The sequence below is a fragment of the Sinocyclocheilus rhinocerous genome, unplaced genomic scaffold (genome assembly GCF_001515625.1).
Source record: "Sinocyclocheilus rhinocerous isolate Xijiao unplaced genomic scaffold, SAMN03320098_v1.1 scaffold2077, whole genome shotgun sequence".
NCBI lineage: Eukaryota > Metazoa > Chordata > Actinopteri > Cypriniformes > Cyprinidae > Sinocyclocheilus > Sinocyclocheilus rhinocerous.
In genome coordinates this window covers 229,786-250,076 of record NW_015655567.1, presented here as the reverse complement: position 1 = coordinate 250,076, position 20,291 = coordinate 229,786, and the positions used below count along the sequence as shown (strand labels likewise).

At 38.4% G+C, this 20,291-nt stretch overlaps 2 protein-coding genes across 4 annotated transcripts in view; both read right to left on the bottom strand.

Moving 5' to 3' along the window:
* Window positions 1-5,018, bottom strand: part of cdca7a (cell division cycle associated 7a) — a 7,660-nt gene extending 2,642 nt beyond the window's left edge. Inside the window, exons 1-8 of one of the 3 annotated variants that reach the window (XM_016525529.1) lie at window positions 4,779-5,018; window positions 3,377-3,514; window positions 3,123-3,251; window positions 2,803-3,018; window positions 2,516-2,593; window positions 2,041-2,244; window positions 395-529; window positions 117-266 (exon numbers count right to left, since the gene is read on the bottom strand). In XM_016525529.1, coding sequence (XP_016381015.1) covers window positions 117-266; window positions 395-529; window positions 2,041-2,244; window positions 2,516-2,593; window positions 2,803-3,018; window positions 3,123-3,251; window positions 3,377-3,514; window positions 4,779-4,790 — 1,062 coding nt within the window. In that variant the 5' untranslated portion in view covers window positions 4,791-5,018. The remainder of the gene's footprint in view (window positions 1-116; window positions 267-394; window positions 530-2,040; window positions 2,245-2,515; window positions 2,594-2,802; window positions 3,019-3,122; window positions 3,252-3,376; window positions 3,515-4,778) is intronic. The other 2 variants (XM_016525530.1, XM_016525528.1) reach the window with 2 other exon arrangements.
* A 1,553-nt stretch (window positions 5,019-6,571) lies between these two features.
* The window catches only part of LOC107718456 (mitogen-activated protein kinase kinase kinase MLT-like), a 24,540-nt gene continuing 10,820 nt past the window's right edge, over window positions 6,572-20,291 (bottom strand). The window contains exons 6-12 of the mRNA XM_016525535.1: window positions 19,873-20,006; window positions 18,940-19,002; window positions 17,642-17,740; window positions 12,114-12,230; window positions 11,796-11,870; window positions 8,042-8,192; window positions 6,572-7,483 (exon numbers count right to left, since the gene is read on the bottom strand). Of these exons, the coding sequence (XP_016381021.1) occupies window positions 6,798-7,483; window positions 8,042-8,192; window positions 11,796-11,870; window positions 12,114-12,230; window positions 17,642-17,740; window positions 18,940-19,002; window positions 19,873-20,006 (1,325 nt within the window). The 3' untranslated portion in view covers window positions 6,572-6,797. The remainder of the gene's footprint in view (window positions 7,484-8,041; window positions 8,193-11,795; window positions 11,871-12,113; window positions 12,231-17,641; window positions 17,741-18,939; window positions 19,003-19,872; window positions 20,007-20,291) is intronic.

Sequence of the window (20,291 nt, the reverse complement as noted above, 5' to 3'; positions counted from 1 at the left end):
AACTCGCTGATTAACCACCATAGTACGATGCATTGTTGTGGAAACAAACTAGCTAGTCACAACTGTTTCTCTGCTTTCACAATGTGCATTAAGACTGAATGGAAAACGTCACTAACCGGGCTCAGGAGGGCATCACGGACGTCTTCTCCATATCTGTTCTTGAGACAAGGCCCGCAGAACTGCCCACGAACTCCCACGCATTCTGGGTTGCGGCAGCTGGTCTTGGTGTCGGTTGTTTTTTGCCGACACTGATGGCAGGTGGATCCCTGTCGGACAAAAGCACAGCCCACACGCTCATGAAGAGTCTGCAGCGCTTCAAACGAGCGGAGAAATGAAGGCTTGGGTATGGAACAGGTGTTGTGATGGTAAAAGCATCATGCTGAAGGAGACTTACAGTGGCCCGGTTGTAAATCTTCTCTCTGGCGTTGACACAGATGTTGTCCAGTTCAGCCCGAGTGATTTCCTCCACAGGCCTCACGACATGAGGAATCGTCAGAGTGCTGTTGTAACTACGCCGACGTGGCTCCTTCTGCTCACACACAAGGAGGGGGGGAATAAAAAAAAAAAAGAAACAATACAGAGGCACTCACCTTTGACAAAACAGACAAAACATTAAAGCTTGAGACTGCATGTACACTACTGTTCAAAAGCTCAGGTTGGGGATTCTCCTTTTTCTCCTTTTCAAAGAAGTGAAAACTTGATCAATTTAATGAATTCTTGCTAAAAAGTGGCAGTAAATACATTATAATGTTCCTAAAATAAGTCTTAAGCACAACCGTTTTCAACACTGATAAAAAAAACATTTCTTAATCAGCAAATCATAATGATATCTGAAGGATCATGTGACACTGAAGACCAGTGTTGGGGAAAGTTACTTTTAAAAGTAATGCATTACAATATTGCATTACTCCATAAAAAGTAACTATTTGGAAAGTAATGCATGGTTACTTTTTTCACCCAAGTCACCCAAGTTGGGCTTGCTTATTTATAATAACAAAAAAACCCTAAAGTTATATTTTTAGCGTCACACCAATCACACCAAAAGTGAAATGAATAAGGCTCAGGCTGAAGGAAGTGCCTCTGCACCTCACCTAATTTCTCTCGACAAGGGACAGGAGAGGAGTCAGTGAATAAATGGGAAAACAAAGTAACTTGTGTAACTTGTTTGAAAAAGTAACTCAGATATTTTGATGTAAATTTAAAAGTAATGCGTTACTTTACTAGTTATTTGGAAAAAAGTAATCTGATTACGTAACTCACGGTACCTGTAATGTGTTACCACCAACACTGCTGAAGACTGGAGTAATCATGCTGAAAATTCAGCTTTGCATCAAGTTGCATTTTAAAATATATTCAAGTAGACTTAAAGGGGTCATATGACGTTGCTAAAAAAATAGCATTATTTTGTGTATTTGGTGTAATGAAATGTGTTTATGCGGTTTAAGGTTCAAAAAACACATTATTTTCCACATACTGTACATTATTGTTTCTCCTCTATGCCCCGCCTTTCTGAAACGCATCGATTTTTATAAAGCTCATCGGTCCCAAACAAAGTAGTTTCGCTTTCACAACGAAACAGACCGCGTCTCCACGACATGGCAGCGGCAACAATGCTACAGCGAGAATGAAAGTTACGCCTTCTTTCTTTGCGTGAACATTTGGGTGGCGTTATGCAAATCTTCCCACATCGTGACGTAGACATGTGGGGGCGTGTTAGAACGAGCCGTTTTAGGGGGGCGTGGACCAGTCTTAACTTTTAAAGAATATCTCTTTGGGTTTGAGACTTTAGTCTTTGCAACTTTAGGGATCTTATCGGTTCACAAACAGCTTGTAACGGAGAAAGGAAAACTTGAAATCGCATCATATGACCCCTTAAAAAAACATATATATATATATATATATTTAAATTAAATTATAAATTAGAAAATAAATTAAAATTAATAATACCAACCCAAACTTTTGAACAGTAGTTTATAATTTCAACATACACACAGGAACGGGAATAAAAAACATCTCTTGCTATTAAAGGCCGAAACGCACCTCCTCTTCTTCTTCATCATCATCATCGTCGTAATTTCGGTTTCTGCGGACCAGGCTGTATTTGTCGTCTGTTTCTTCCTCTGGAGGGGGGGAGGGTGGTCCATCTACCAGTGACCGTGAACGTGTGTGAGGACGTGACGTTCGCTCCGGGTTTCGCCGGCGAGCGCTATTGGGGTCCAGAGAGCGGCGTGGAGCACGGCGAGGCTGTGCAGGGAGAGAAGGGGAAAAAGAAATTAAATCAAAATCAAGTTAAACAACAAGAACTAATAATAATAATCTAAATTAGTATCGTATTGTTCATAATAATTTAGTATTATTTCATAATATTATTAGTATTAATTTATTTGCATTAACAAGTTATTCACAGTAATTGTTGTTAGTAATAAATTTATTAGTGTCATTTTATCATCAGTTATAGCATTAATATAATTGTAGTCAACCTTTTTTTTTTTACAGCAGCACTCTAAAATCTTACCGTATTGCCCTGTGACAAAGCAGCCTTCCTGGGAATGAGTCCAGGAACCTTATCCAGCTCTGCCATTAGCTTAGCAAGCTACAAGGAAGAGATCACAATTCTGTTAAAACTGGATTCATACTCAAACTAATCAAAATTATTATCATTAGAATTACATTCAAACTTGAAATAGATAAAGGCATACTAATATCTAGGGCTGGCTACATACTACGTTACCTTTTCAAAAATGAAAAGAAAATGAAAATGAAAAAGGCACAATGCTCGCATGTAGAAGTTGACTTCCTCACCATAGCTTTGTTCTCTTTGATATTCAGCGCTCTCTTCAGCATGAAGTTCTCGCCCTCAGAGTTGGGGTCTTTTGGTTTAGGTTTGGGTTTGGACTCAGGCGACACTGGCTTTGAAGGACTGGCTCGTTTGTTGGGGAACTTCATGGCCACTCTGAGCGTGAACGATTTGCGAGTTTTTCTGGGAGGCGAACAGGTCTCAGAATCAGAGTCCATTTTCTGAAGGAAAAAAACACTTGATTTATTGAACATATTCATCCTTTCAAAGCCATTATATGATAAAGCAACAAGCAGAGACTGAAGTGTTTCCTGTGGTTACAAACCATTTCTGTCATGTCGTCGTTCAGGTCTTTCTCATAACCGCTGCACGCATCCTCTTCCTCCGTCACAGGTAAAACATCAAACACTTTCTCAATCGGAGCCGACCTTCTCGTCTGTCTCAGTGGCCTCTTCTATAAAAAGCAAGGCAAAACATTCATACCATCAAATGACTTTAAGAGGGAGGTATAGAGAATGGTCTTGGATCATTTGGGCATCTGTAAGGTCAGTTTTATGTATGGATAAGCTCATGTCAGACCGAGGTCCCAAAACCATCAGATCCAAAACTGTCACAGCTGTCGTCGGAGGAAGAGGAGGAGGTTTCCATGGGAACCACAGCAGTGCTCCTGTAACTGCGCAGGTTCATTCTGGTGGAGGGGGGGGACGCCTGCTGCCTCTGCGCACAACATACAAACCATTCATGAAGAGTCCAGCAGACACGCCAAATAAAACCTGCCCAGATCAGTCTGGCGTTCAGTAGAGATCAGTTTCAGACATGCAACTTGGGAACATTTTCTCATATTCCTCTACATTGCAAGTAATGGCAATTTAAAGTGGGTAAACGCTGGAAATCATTAGATAAGAATATAAAATAAAGGCGTGCAGATGGGTGAGAAGTGAAAGTGAATCCGGCTCGGTTCAAACATCTTTCTGGAGACCATGAATACTAGACATTTAACCTCTTAAGAACTGGGTAAATCAATTCGGTTATTTTTACACTTTTAAGTTATTTTTGCAAGAACAAGTTACTTGTATAACGTTGAGCAATTTTCTTTAAACTTTAGTGGGTCAACAAACAGTAAATTCCTTTCATAATATTGGTAAGTTTTACTCCGTAACACTTTAGAATAAGGTACCATTAGTTAATGTATTAACTAACATGAACAAACAATGAACATTACAGTATTTATTAATCTTTGTTAATAAAAATAAAGTTGTTCATTTAACTCACAGTGCATTAACTACTGTTAACAATTACTTGTATAACGTTGAGCAATTTTCTTTAAACTTTAGTGGGTCAACAAACAGTAAATTCCTTTCATAATATTGGTAAGTTTTACTCCGTAACACTTTAGAATAAGGTACCATTAGTTAATGTATTAACTAACATGAACAAACAATGAACATTACAGTATTTATTAATCTTTGTTAATAAAAATAAAGTTGTTCATGTTAACTCACAGTGCATTAACTACTGTTAACAAGCAACACTTTTGATTTTAATAATGCATTAGTAAATGTTGGAATTAACAAACTAAGATTAATAAATGCTGTAGAAGTATTGTTCATTCTTAGTTCATGTTAATTAAAGTAGTTAACTAATGAACCTTATTGAAAAGTCTTACCATTTTACTTTACAAACAAATATTGTTCACGTTTTTCTAAAGTTTGGGACGACCCCTGCCCCCACTAAACACAAGCATACTATTTTACTAAACCAGCAGTACTAACCAATACATGTAACAGTTATGTAACGTTACCAAACAAAGAAATGACATGATTAATCGTTCAGAATCGTTCGAACGGTTGATTTCACTCATTTATAGCGTTGAAACAAACTTTACACACGCCACGAGAGCATTATTCATTCAGAAAACACAAAAACCCACACATACAACAGCAGGTCTCTAGAAAACAAAAGCTGATATATTTGACTGTACCTTGGAGCGCATTGTGTCGAGCTCGCTGTGACTTGAAGGTGTGTAAGTTTACAATGCGTCTGAGTCCTCTGTGAATGTGTCTGTCTGTCCTGTGGCGCGGAGTTTAGTCTGGAAGTTGGCGGGTAATTCTTGAAGAGGCGTGACTCTCTTCCGCGCCGCACGCGAGTCTTGGAAGCTCCGTAAACTTACACAGTAACGCAATCGAACAGGCTGAAGATTCAAGAGCTGCATTATCCATTTTTTTATTATTATGAGTCGAGTATACACTTGTTGATATAATCGTATTAGAAGTCCTGGGTTATTTGAATAAAAGTGAATAAAACCATGTTTATTTGGCTTTACATGCGCTTACAGGATCTTTAGCTGTGGCGCCAAACCTCAGAGCTCATTTGCATAAGGACACATAAATCGCGCGAAATGCTGACTAGATCAAACAAGCAGAGTAACTTTAAGGTTGACATTTTATTAATATCTCATAAATTGACAAAAGTTTAAAATTCCACCAATATAATAAATAAATCTTTAATATCATATAAATGAAATAATCTTCCATAAACAGTTTAATAGAAAAAGTCCTCAGTTATGATCACTTAAGTATTTAGCATAGCAAGAAACTCTTTAAAAAAAGAAATAAAAGAAAATCAGTGAGCACAAGAGAGGCAAATTCAAGTTTAAACCTGGGAAGGTAATGTCAGCAATAAAAGAGCAGAGACAATTTTCAGAAAATGCATAATAATTTGACATTTAAGATCAGTATATTCATTTCATGGTGAACTTTTACCCTTTATCAGTGTCAATTTAGAAGATGCTTTTATTGAAGTGTACTTAAAGTCAGGGGCGCAACCACACATTTGCTGAGGGGTATGCAAGATCAGTGATGGTACCCCCATGTATATTCTATCCCCTAACACTAACCCCCACAGAAAACTGTCTGCAAGTCAATGACCAAAAACCCAGTAACCCTTTTTTTTTTTTTTTCTACACATGTAATATTGCTCACTTTTTGGTTAGGCTATTTTGGATGGATTTACGTTTTTTTTTTTATTCATTTGCCTCAAAGTTATTCATATTTTTGTATATTTTATATAAAATGAGAACACTATATGTAAAATTCACTTTAATGAATGTGCATATTTTTCATTTTTACTTGTAGAGATAATTAATGAGAAATTTGCCATGCTTTAAGTGGAAGATTTCTGCCACCTGGTGGAAAATAAACACTATTAAAATATATTCCCACTATAACCAGTAGATGGCTGCAGAGGATCGCTCATTGTCATAATTACCAGTTCCACTCCATAATATAGTTTATTTTTCCCCCCTGCATTTTGCTTTTAGATTTACATTTAGACATTATAAAATCATTATTATAACATTAAAAAAAATCTCATTTTTTTGTACTGAAGAATGAAGTATCAAGAGCTTTTAAAAAAACTCGTCAGATCAACACAAATGGCCTACTTGGAATTTAAAGCGTAAATTTTCGGCGAAAGCTGACTAGTCTGCATCCTTGCTAACAATCTTCTCAGTTTCTCTCAAATGTAAACCAAACATTCACAAACATATCTCGACTTACTGGTTTTTTTAGAGGTAAGCTTACCCATCTCTGTTAGTTCACTTAGACATTGCTGTCCTCATTAATGCATTGTTTTTTTGGGTGAACAGTTGATATGTACTCAGTTTATAATAAATACATTTTTGAACTCATTAAAATGTGAAACAACCATTAAATATAAATGTTCAATTGCATTATTTTTTCAACAACTAAGCTTTTGATTATTTATAACATTTTATTAAAGAAGATTTTCACAGAATGATTTTGGCCCCTCCGTGCGGTGCCCCTATGCACTGCATATACTGCATACCCCCTTTTTGCGCCACTGCTTACAGTACACCAACAATCCCCTAAGAACAACCGGGGTTAAGTGCTTTGGTTACAAACCAGCTCTCCAGCCCTTACAGTAGATCAAACGTGATTCATTATTAACCCCTTCTATCAGCCTAACGCTTTATAAACGCTCAACTTCGGCCACGCCCACCACCTCTCCCTCCTCTGCGCGGCCGGCCTCTGGTCTGCCTCACTTCCTGATGCTTATGTTCCTGTTTATTAGATTTCTTTCTTTCTACTTTGATCCAGTCCCCATCACCAGACCCGGCCTCTTCAGACGCCCCTTTCTGCTTCACCCCCTCAGTGACAACTGACATCCCTGGTATTGGGCGTTGGTGGTTAGATGGCGTTATGCAAGAGTTGTAGTTTCGTGGCCGTCCAGCATGTTGGATGCCTCTGGATCCTCTCTGTGATATCTGATTAAACCTTCTGGCTTCTGCTTCTCCTCTTCCTCCTCCAGTGATTTTAAACGTGTGGTCATAGTATGTTTTTCTGTTGTAGTTGTGTTTAGCTCCAGCACTAGGGGGCCGCTCTCGCTCCGAGGTGCTCTCAGATGTCGTGCTGGATGGGCTGCTGCCCTTTGACCCCAGATGGATAGTGGAGAGTTTGACAGAAAGGGTGGGAGAGGAACTCCGCGAGTCTGTCCATGGAGTGAGAGGGCTGCGATTGGGCGATCTCCTCACAGCAGCGGCGTACGATGACTGGCTCCCGATGACAGACAGGAACTGAGGGAGGGTCATCTTGCCTGTGGACTCCGGGGCAGCATGCTCTCTAATCTGCTTCATTCTCAGACTGTGAATCCATCTGGGATCAACGCCTGATCAAGGACCAGAATGACAAACCAAGACATTTTCCATGAATATGCAAAATAGGGCTGAAAGGACATTAAATCTCGGAAGGCCAAACTAAATATCATTTCAGCTGGTTTATTTTTGTTCATTTCATGTGGGGTTTGCAATTTTTGCAACCCTGATATCAAAATGTTTGTAATTTGTAATTGCTTTTATTTTTATTTCCAAATACAACAGCCAAAAATGGTAAAATAAAATTAAATAAATAAATAAAAATAAATACTTAAATAAAAACATACAAAATAAAGTAACAGTATTGCAAATATTGCCCAAATTAAGCTATTACTCAGTAGGAACTAGTTAGTTTACCTATAAATTAAAATACAATTTATTGTTTTTATATTTTAATATATTTTAAATTGAATATATATTTGTCTTAGCAAAACTTGGGTTGAATGATCAATGCATGCAACATACAATTTTGTGTAAAAAAAAAAATAATTATATTGACTTTCAAAAGAAAGTTGAATATAATTAATTTGAATATGACACCAAGCAAACTCTCCTAATCAGTATTGTATTACCTGAGTTGGACCTGCTTCTGTTGTAACCTTCCCTGATGTTCGGCGCCGTCTCAATGGCCAGCTCTACAGGTCTGATCACGTCCCTCCCACTGTCTGGTCTCCACTGCACTCTGTGCTCATGTCTCGTGCACTTAGGAGATCTCACGTTACTCTGGCAGGAGACAAGCTACCAGTTGAAACATGTCCCCTTATAACCTTAATGGCACATTTGAAAATGCTGCATTCAATTAACTACAAAATATCCCAAATAATTGTACACTATTTTTTTGCACATAAGGAGTTTTATGAAACGGGTTATACTACTAAATCACAACGACAGACATCACATCAGTTTACTACCTGAAAGTACAATAAAATAAAGAAATGTCAAGTGAAATGTTGCCTTTAACATCTATTTTATATGTAACATGAAATTAAAATCGAACATTTACTTTCTTAATTTGCATTCATACCCTGGTGAAAAAGTATTAAATGTGCACTTGTCGTGTACTTCAAATCTTAAAAGTATATTTTTAATTGTACTTATATTAATGAAATTAAAGGCCACTCAAGTGTACTTAAAGAGAGTTCATGTTAACGCCCGTTTCACACTTCAGTACACTTTTAAAAAGTGCATTTTGAAATAATTCATCAAATTAAAAGTTATACTTTAAGTCCATTTTAAATCATTATGTTTTATTGATCTTTTGTCGTGCTTCAAAGAAATGCATTTATTTTGTTTTGTTGACTAATATACTAAAGCACATGTAAAGTACTGGATTATAATTTTAACTGCAATGTGTTGTACAAAATCACATTTCAATGTAATATATTTTAAATGCACTAAATTGCAGCTTCATAATTACAAATATATTTAAATACCTGACAAGCAAGTTTTAATAGAAATTATGTTAAAGTATATTTTATTTACCATAAATGCTTGTCAGTACATACACCATATGTCAAGAAAAGTTATCATGAAATACATTTTGAAATTACATTTAACATGCATTCAGTATAATCTTTTAAAATATATTATTTCTGTAATAAGTCCTCTTTTTAAAGTATACTAAATAGTACTTTTTCACAAGGTTATTGCGCACATCTTCCATTATTTCAAAGTAAAAATAAATCTTTCATCAAAACTTGCTCTGCCACTTTTGTTGCAGTAGTTTTTAACCATTGATTAAAATTAAGTCTCATCTTACAATTTTTTCTTATAGACTATGCAGTTTCACTATAAAAAAGGCACATTTCGGAAGTTTTGGTTGCACTTTATTTTATGCAAGTATATGCACTGTACTTTGGTGTACTTACCCAAGAAAGTTGTGAGTTATATAAGGTAACTACATGGGCTTAACATGGGTTAAGGTTTTAGGTTTTGTTCAGGGTTGAGTTGAGGGTTAGTACCTTTACTAATTACTATAGTAAGTACACTGAACAAAATTATAAACGCAACACTTTTGTTTTTTTATTTATTTTTTAGTTTTTTTTTGTTTTACAACGGCTCTGTGTAGTTAATGCTGCTCAATGTGAAAGCCCGCAGGTGATGGAGATTTACCGCTGATTACAGAACCGGCTTTCTGACAAGATGCGCGTTAAATATCGCATGCGATTTATCGTGCAGCCCTACTCTCAAGTCATCTCCATGATATTATGGTCTTCTAACTCCCTCTTTCAGTGTAAGTATACAGGATTTTTTCAGGAATTTCTGGGGAAAAAAAACTGCTAGGTGAAAATGGTAAATACAATCACAAATAGCAAAACCTCCCCTCATAAGTTTCATGAGTTGAGGTGTCATTCAATTTGAGTGATGCTTGCCTGTCAACTATTCTGAGTATTTGGCATGCTGCTATACAGCTCCAGAGGAATTCTGGGTGGTTGCCAGGGTGTTTCTGCAGTGGTTGCCCCCTCTTTTAAAGGAGACATCCGATGCCAATTTTCTACAGGTTGCTATGATTCTTTAGGGTCTTCATGAAATGTCTGTAACATACTTTGGTTACAATTCCTCAATGGTTGTGTAAAACAACACCCTTTTAACTTTGTCAAAAACAGCTCTCAGTGCATGTCTCTTTAAATGATAATGAGCTCTGCTCACCCCACCCCTCTCTTCTGTGGGGCGTGTGTGCTGACACAAGACACATGAATTGCTGCCTTGGACTCCGTATATGGCTCAGAGGTGGTCTTATTCAAATAGCTAGCTGTCTATGTAGAAACCGGCTGCAAATTGAAACGGCTCGCTGGATGACACAGTTTCAGACTCAGACAGCCCATAACAAACCGGCTGCGTGTTTTCTTTTCAGTTTTTCTGAGCTGGCACACAAATGCAAAAAAAAAGCTAAAAAAGTGCAAATTTCATTCAATGCCCCTTTTAAGTCTAAAGTCTACATTTTTTTTTTTTACGCGTACACTAAACTAGGGTATTTGTAATGGAAATTTCATCAGCAGCTTTATATGCGTTCAGACGTTTTCTAACCCATATAAATGGCACATGCACCTTGAATTTTTTGCACTGCCCCGAACCATTGTTTCACAGTCGAAAATGAAACAGAAGAAGCAGAACAACAACTGGAAACGGCAACAGCAATAAAGACTTGTGTTGAAGAGCGCTTGTGTGAGCCCAGTGAGATCCACGCAACTCTAGCTTAAACAAGTACAAGATACTTTTATCGGTGATGACTTCTGGAGAGAAATAGCGGGTACACTGGACAAGGATGAAACTTTCTAGTGCATGTTGAATTGGCGACGAAGCCTGTTGATGAGAGAGACCACTCTGATTGGCTGTTCAGCTTAACGAACCAGTGTACAAGCAGAATAATGTAAGTGACGAAAACAAGCAAACAACAAGGTCAAGATGGACCACGCAGAGTTGACATCTCATCTGAGCATTTGGTGATAGTTTAACTTGGATTTGGTATGTTATGGGCAGGCGTATGTTATGGACAACGAACACAGGTGCATTTTATTGATGGCATTTTGAATGCACAGAGATACCGTGACGAGATCCTGAGGCCCATTGTTGTGCCATTCATCCACGACCATCACCTCATGTTGCAGCATGATAATGCACGGCCCCATGTTGCAAGGATCTGTACACAATTCCTGGAAGCTGAAAACATCCCAGTTCTTGCATGGCCAGCATACTCACCGGACATGTCACCCATTGAGCATGTTTGGGATGCTCTGGATCGGCGTATACGACAGCGTGTTCCAGTTCCTGCCAATATCCAGCAACTTCGCACAGCCATTGAAGAGGAGTGGACCAACATTCCACAGGCCACAATCAACAACCTGATCAGCTCTATGCGAAGGAGATGTGTTGCAGTGCGTGAGGCAAATGGTGGTCACACCTGATACTGACTGGTTTTCGGACCCCCCCCCGGACCCCTCCAATACAGTAAAACTGCACATTTTAGAGTGGCCTTTTATTGTGGCCAGCCTAAGGCACACCTGTGCAATGATCATGCTGTCTAATCAGCATCTTGATGTGCCACACCTGTGAGGTGGATGGATTATCTTGGCAAAGGAGAAGTGCTCACTAACACAGATTTAGACAGATTTGTGAACAATAATTGAGAGAAATAGGCCTTTTGTGTACTTAGAAAAAGTCTTAGATCTTTGAGTTCAGCTCATGAAAAATGGGGGCAAAAACAAAAGTGTTGCGTTTATAATTTTGTTCAGTGTATGTAGTAAATACATGCAGAACAAGACTGTAAAATAAAGTGCTATTTCATGTTGACTGTACTGTGGTTGTAGTCTTTTGTCTAGTACTTACCTCATAGTTTACTGTGCAGTCAACGGTTTGTGTGCCAGATATTCCGACGATCCATTTATCCATCACAAACGGAGGCTGGAGAGTAATTTAGATTTTACCACAAACAGTAAAGCACATCAACCTAAGACTGAAAGCCTTGACAGCATCATAACATGCATCGGGTCTTCTTTCTACTCGCAACACATTTAAAACTTGTGTTGGTGGAGTAAACATAGTTGTGAGGAAGCATAACGACACAGTCATCTTAGCTATACGACCTCAGTCTGCTGCATTCCTCAAATGGAGACGTAATTTACAGTGTTATATGACATTTCCCACCTTGGTCATCTTTAATATATCTACATCTGGTCTGTTGGCATTAAAGGACACGTCTTTGATATATGCTATTGCCACCTCATCCCCATCAAGCTCCATATACATTTTCCATTTGCAGTCCTGCGGAGGTCAGAAAGACAGAGATACAGATGAGACAACAGTCGGTAGAATGAGGTTAAAGTGTAGCATCATGTATAGGTAAATGTGGCCATAAACATGATGCATGTTTTCAACAAACAGAAATGTAGACTGTATGATTTTAGCTGTTTGAGGGTGATATAACCCAACAGCACAACCTAGAGGACGATAATGGGTATTAAGAACACACTTGAGCTTTATTGGCTCTTTTTGCAAAGCACAAACCAGGGTGAATCTGCCCTGTACTCTTTAATCTAAATAGATTTTCACATTTCCGGGTCAAAACTTTAAATTCTAAATGCTTAGAAAATTGCTAATTGATAAAAATTCTAATTTTCTGTCACTTCTTCCCCATACAAAACTTGTGGGTGATTGCCAGGACGTTGCTAAGGTGTTCTGGGTGTGTTTTAGTGCATTGCTATGTGGTTTCTAGGGTGTTTTGGCTACTCTCAAGTAGGGCTGCACGATAAATCGCATGCGATATTTAACGCGCATCTTGTCAGTAAAGCCGGTTCTGTAATCAGCGGTAAATCTCCATCACCTGCGGGCTTTCACATTGAGCAGCATTAACTACACAGAGCCGTTGTTCACTGATCACAAATAGCAAAACCTCCCCTCATAAGTTTCATGAGTTGAGGTGTCATTCAATTTGAGTGATGCTTGCCTGTCAACTATTCTGAGTATTTGGCATGCTGCTATACAGCTCCAGAGGAATTCTGGGTGGTTGCCAGGGTGTTTCTGCAGTGGTTGCCCCCTCTTTTAAAGGAGACATCCGATGCCAATTTTCTACAGGTTGCTATGATTCTTTAGGGTCTTCATGAAATGTCTGTAACATACTTTGGTTACAATTCCTCAATGGTTGTGTAAAACAACACCCTTTTAACTTTGTCAAAAACAGCTCTCAGTGCATGTCTCTTTAAATGATAATGAGCTCTGCTCACCCCACCCCTCTCTTCTGTGGGGCGTGTGTGCTGACACAAGACACATGAATTGCTGCCTTGGACTCCGTATATGGCTCAGAGGTGGTCTTATTCAAATAGCTAGCTGTCTATGTAGAAACCGGCTGCAAATTGAAACGGCTCGCTGGATGACACAGTTTCAGACTCAGACAGCCCATAACAAACTGGCTGCGTGTTTTCTTTTCAGTTTTTCTGAGCTGGCACACAAATGCAAAAAAAAAGCTAAAAAAGTGCAAATTTCATTCAATGCCCCTTTTAAGTCTAAAGTCTACATTTTTTTTTTTTACGCGTACACTAAACTAGGGTATTTGTAATGGAAATTTCATCAGCAGCTTTATATGCGTTCAGACGTTTTCTAACCCATATAAATGGCACATGCACCTTGAATTTTTTGCACTGCCCCGAACCATTGTTTCACAGTCGAAAATGAAACAGAAGAAGCAGAACAACAACTGGAAACGGCAACAGCAATAAAGACTTGTGTTGAAGAGCGCTTGTGTGAGCCCAGTGAGATCCACGCAACTCTAGCTTAAACAAGTACAAGATACTTTTATCGGTGATGACTTCTGGAGAGAAATAGCGGGGACACTGGACAAGGATGAAACTTTCTAGTGCATGTTGAATTGGCGACGAAGCCTGTTGATGAGAGAGACCACTCTGATTGGCTGTTCAGCTTAACGAACCAGTGTACAAGCAGAATAATGTAAGTGACGAAAACAAGCAAACAACAAGGTCAAGATGGACCACGCAGAGTTGACATCTCATCTGAGCATTTGGTGATAGTTTAACTTGGATTTGGACGGACTTGGGTGTACAGACAAATCCATGCCACGTGTAACACGAAAGTTAAAAAAATAAGTAACAGCATAATATTAAGATAAGTAAGGGATAATGTACATCCAGCCGGTTGTTATCTCAGAATAAACCCCGACAGGGTGATCAAGACCCCGACGCAAAGCGGCTAAAAAGATTTGTTTTTACCATATATGTTGAAATTAATGCTGAAGTCTTCCATTGTAACACGCGGTGGTTAAGTGTTTTCAGTCACAAGATGGCGCCAGACAGTCAACGATAGCAGAGTGACTCGTTAAGCATATAAGTAGTACCAGTCAAGATAACTCGTAGTACCCGGATGAGCGGTGTGCTATTCAATTTGGCGGTTGTCATCTGGGAATAACATACCGCTGGATGGCGCGATTGACCAATAAGAATCAAGTATTCCACAGAGCCGTGTAATAAAAAGACATTAATAAACGTCTCCCTCTCAAACTCAATTGGTTAAGGACTAGGACTCAACTCTTGACTCGTCGAGGTGGACTCGGACCCAACATTAAGCACTTCTTTGTTTACAGTTTGAATATCTGCAGTTCTAGTTCTGGTTTCCTTTTGATTGACATACAGTCTACTGCCACCTGCTGGTATGGAGAGTTACATGCTAGTTGGCCACTGGCTATAGTATTTGCGGTGTGTTCAAGCACAGCTTTTTTGGCCAAGACACAGGCGACATAATACGCAAACAAAGTCAGCATTTCGTTCTTTTATGATGGTTCGGTGTCTCTGGGCCTTGAATACGTACAATAGGACAACCGATGAATGCTTATAAATTGACACATTTAACACTAGCTTGTCGAGTGTTACAGATAATGTTGAACTTTGCTCTGTTGTTAAGCCATGCGGCATTGAGGTGTGGCGTGTAAATGCAAACATATCCTGGAGGAAGCCAAGCGTGAGAATGAATGCTTGAATGTCAACGGGAGAGTATTCATTCACACACACATGCTTCTGAGACAGAATGATGTGAAGACTGAAGCTATGAGAGATCAGAGTGCAGAGAAGCGGCCGTGTTCGTTTCTCATGCAGGCATAACAAGAGCGAGAGACCTTAACATCCATTCTCATTCACATTAGCAATGGAGATGAGGCCCCTTACCGAGAGGCCATGCTAGACACGGCTGAGCCGAGCGTGCTGGGCAGAGCGGTAATGATCCGTCCAATCTGCCAGCCCGGCGCTGAGGTCAAAGGTAACAGCTTAAAGCACGTGGCCGTTCACATTTCCACAACATCTCGACAGAGCACGAGCGCTCTACATGGTGTGAGAGGCGAGGAAGCGTGAAAAGGCAATCGTGAACGCGTCCCTGTTTGTTTTGGACGGGGCTTAAAGGCGTCCAGTAACACGTCGGCCGAGCGCTGACCAAGCGTTTGCCAAACGTTAGCCCTGCCTAACAGCAGCGGCAGAAACAATGTGCGGTAATGATGGCCAGCGTGGTAAGCGTCTAATGACACCTCATACATAATTCAGCACCTTTCTGGCGACTAAGCCCTGATATCCTCATTAACAGAAACACTCTGTGCTGTCAGATGGGCAAAGCACAATCGCTGGGTCTCATTTAGGCTTTGAGAAGTGCAGCTGGTACCACGACACCGCCAGGAAAGAGAGAGAGATGGAGACGGAGAGAGAGAGCGAGCAAAAAAGGCGCAAAAAAAAAACTCGGGTTTGTTTTATTTAGTGCAAAAAACCTTGCAGTTTGTAAAAACAAGGCTGACACGGAGGCTGACACCAGGCAGGGGAAAATAATTAGCTCTCATTTTCTCAGACTCCTGTTTCCTTCTTCCCGCTGAGCTTCCTCCCAACCAAACCACCACATGTCAGAGAAATAGGAGGCAATTAGCGGCCCCGCTTCAGCCCCGCCGCACGCCTTGAAAGGGGACTATTTATGATGGGACAATGAACAGCTGAAAGATTAAATAACATTTGCCTTTTAAAAAGAAAATGACTTCTGGCTAAATTTTTGATTAAATTCAAACGGCAAGTGAAGACGCAGTCGCTCTCTTGTGTCAGGGGCCCAAACAAAGGCTCGCCGGCAAGAGGGGGTGGATGCTATGCGTCGTCTTGGATGAAAAATTATTTATCTCTCGCGGCCTTTTTTAAGAGAACGAAAAAGAGGAACAAAAACAAGAGGCTTGGGAACTGAAAATGCGTTTAGCGAGACAGTGGTCTGTCTTCGGAGGAGGCCGATAACAGGCATCTTTGAGGAAGACAACTTCAAATCGAGGAGCACTGCAATTGCGACAAAACATCGCAGTTATGACAAGACATCACATCTCCAACAAAAGCCCCCTGTTAACACAGGAGATGATACACAGACCGTGATGCAAAAATAATGACAGCAAATAACCAAGAAATCTTAGGGTTTACATACATTAAAGAGAACCACACTCTTTTTAAGTGATCGGGCATGAGTCAATGACAAGGGAAAATCTTTTCTTTTTTGGAAATGTAATCATCTTTGTACCATTTCCAATTTGAAATGTTTTGTAAACATCAGTTTTCTTGAATGCATGTGATTGTCCACATCTCAATCATTAATTTCCAAAAAGTTTTTAAAAATGTATTTCAAGTTATTTATTATTATTATTATTTTTTTGTTTTTACAAATATCAAATTATTTTTGAATTCAGAAACATTTTTGGGGAGTCGCACCGCATGACATTTTACAACCTGAATTAATGCTTCATTGTCATAAAATGTTATTCAATGTTTTAAGAGACTTACTGTCCCTGACATACAGTCATGAGGGTCTGCATGGGTCTGCATACCTCTTTTTTTTCTGCATACCTCTGCATGCTAGTTGGTTGAACCGCATGACTATGATTTGACTTTTGAAAAATTTCAAAATTTACATTTTGAAGTTTTTCAAATATTTATAAGCAGTGAATCAGTTTTGATAAGTATAAGTTATAAAATAACTTACATTAAAATATAAAACATTTCTATTTTTTTTTTCTAAAAGATTGTCTTAATACTTAAATAAGGTTTTCTTAATAAGCTTTTTTCTTCATTATGATATCAGAGCAGACATGACTATGATTTGACTTTTGAAAAATTTCAAAATTTACATTTTGAAGTTTTTCAAATATTTATAAGCAGTGAATCAGTTTTGATAAGTATAAGTTATAAAATAACTTACATTAAAATATAAAACATTACTTCTATTTTTTTTTCTAAAAGATTATGTCTTAATGCTTAAATAAGGTTTTCTTAATAAGCTTTTTTCTTCATTATGATATCAGAGCAGTTTTATCACCCTAACATTTTTGATTTTATGCTCCAAAAATATTAAAATAAATTTTAATGCAAAAACTAAACAGCATTTCTAATGTATTTTGAATAATTTAATAGATATGACAAAAACTAAGCATTACATCATTGGTCCACATACGATTTTCACCAAACAACAGCCTCGACACCCAACCAACCACATAACAACAGCCTAGCAACCACCTAGTAACTCCTTGGTAACCACCCACAAAACCCTCAAAACAACCACTCAAAACACTCATAACTGCATAACAGCATCGCAGCATATTTTATGGATTGAGTTTTGTATCATAGATTTATCAGTAACTATGACACACATGTAGTGGTGTGATTTACCGTTTGGCCTGTGCCTGCTTTCCAGTGATACCCAAACACCAACTCCAGATTTACAGTCTTCCTCCACTCTTCCTCTGCTTCCTCAGTGGCCAAACCATCCTAAGAGTGGATGAACATGTAAATACATTACAGGGCTCCAGACTGCGACCATTTTTTCTGCCGGTGCGACTAAATTTTGTGAGCGGTCACACTGGTGCGACCAACTCATAAGCGCTGCCATTTCTGTTGCATATGAGAAACATCAAAGGGCAAACGAAACAAAAGCATAACGAAACTGCGCTACTCATTTGAGCTGCACAGCACAGACCGTTTATCAGCTCTGATCAGTTCTAAGGTTGCTTTGAGATCTAGAGAGATCAAACCAGAAGTAGTAACGATAACTATAACCATGCATGGTGTTGTGGCAGAAATAGTCGAATGTTATTACATTATTCATTTCAGGGTTTGTACAACCTTTTGAGAGAGAAATTCAAGCACTTTTCAATGACTTTCAAGTATTTCACACAACTATTTGTGTGAAACAAACAGTCACTTTAAAGCATTGATTTTTGTCACTTTAAAGCTCTAAATGTTATTTTTAATGGGATGACCAAAATATACTTTGTGGTAAACAAACACTTATTTAAAATAAAAAAGGTAACATCAAATTACCATTATAACCAGTAAACGGCAGCAGAGGAGTCATTCATTTCCACTTTTTATTTGTGATATTGTAAAATCACAATTATAAAATATCAAAAAGTTTTGCACTTTTTTGTGTATGAAATAAGAAAAGTCACAAAGTGACTTGAAAAAAATTAATTCTTCAATTTGTGAATTTCTTCAAAGCGCTCCTTTTATAATCCCTGAAGTTTTTGGTCAGTTCAGTATAATACTAAAGAATAATGGTAGAAGAATAATGGTGCATTTAATAAGATTAGAGTACATACAAAATTAGATTTTGCACGTTACTCTTAATAAAAGTAAATGTTGTATGCTTCCCAACTCAATCTCAGTGCTTTACTGTCAAATATGCATTACCAAGAAATAAACGTGTATCATTATTAGTAACTGCACTTATTAATGCAAAGCAATAGTAGTTTTATGATTCAATTATCTTAATTTTTAATACCCCACACATCACACACATAAATTTAGTAGCGCTGGTGCCACTGCTCTCGAATGTTAGTCTGGAGACCTGCATTAGCTGTGACCGTGACAGACGACGAAGAATTCAGCTAAAGCAGCGTAGAGATTATTCAAAAGCAAAATCCCATCAACTCTGATGTAAGAAGCAATGAAACCAAAAAACCACATGCCTTTATCAACGGCGGAAAGTGGAACAGGTTCAGGTAGTCGTGGGTAAGTTTCTCAATTTCGGTCTGAAAAAGAAAGATTTGACATATTGTTTAAAACATCACGAGATGGATTTATGCAGCGCACTGACAATCAGCCAATGACCAGCTGTGTGTGAATGTAACATAATTATGGACTTTCAGCAGCAAAACAACAATTAATACCATTGTGTATCACTTATGACTCTGGCATATGTCATATACATCTAGAGTAATTCATTCAACAAATCAGGCTCTCTATGGATGGAGCACGCAGATGAATGCCTTACAGGACCAGACGTGTGATGTCAGTTTCCAGCGTATCCCAGAGGAAGACAAACTATTCATTTCATTATTTGAGTTTCATTAAAATATCAACGCTGTCACAGACATTTCTAAAATTCCTTGGCTGGAAATAAAAAGAATTCCAAGACACGAATCAGTCGATTGTTTAAAATATAGTTTCATTCTCCAAAAAGAATGTGGCATTCCTCAAATCATTTGGTCTTCATATTGTTCATATTGAGATCCTGGACCCTCTGAGCACAGTTTAAGCATTGCTGAAAAATTAGAGGTTCTTTATCATTCTTTTGCACTTTAATCAGTTTGAAACATTTGTTTACTTTATACATTTTTGTGTATTGATTTATTGTATTTAAATGTTCAGTTGTTTTTGTTATAAGACGATAACAATAATACCGTGATAAAAGCTTCAACAATTTTCGCAAAATGGAAATTTGATACTGTCACATGCCTAGTTTGAAATAATCATAATAACAAATGTAACAATTAATTATTAAAAAATAATTAAACAATTTCAAATATCACTCTTCAGTGTGCTAATACATTTACATGTGTGTTTACACACTAGCACCAGTGCTAGCACTTAAAAATGTTCTGGAGGAAGCAACCTGGTACCTTCAGATGTATGATGTGTCCTTTAGATGTCACACCCAGATCTCTCATGTCCGTCTCGGACAGCAGCAGCAGCCTCTGTCCTGTGATGTGATTCTGCTTGAAGATGTCGGCGTACTGCTGCAGCTCTCCATCACCTACGCAGCACACACACACACACACACACACATGTTGTGTTTCCATGTTTTATGGGGACATTCCATAGGCGTAATGGTTTTTATACTGTACAAACTGTATGTGCTATTGCCCTACACCAACCCTACCCCTAAACCTACCCCTTACAGGAAACTTTGTGCATTTTTACTTTCTCAAAAAAACTCATTCTGTATGATTTAGAAGCTTGTTTCCTCATGGGGACCTCAAAAATATCCCCACAAGGTCAAAATTTACTAGTACCAGGTACACACACACACACACACACA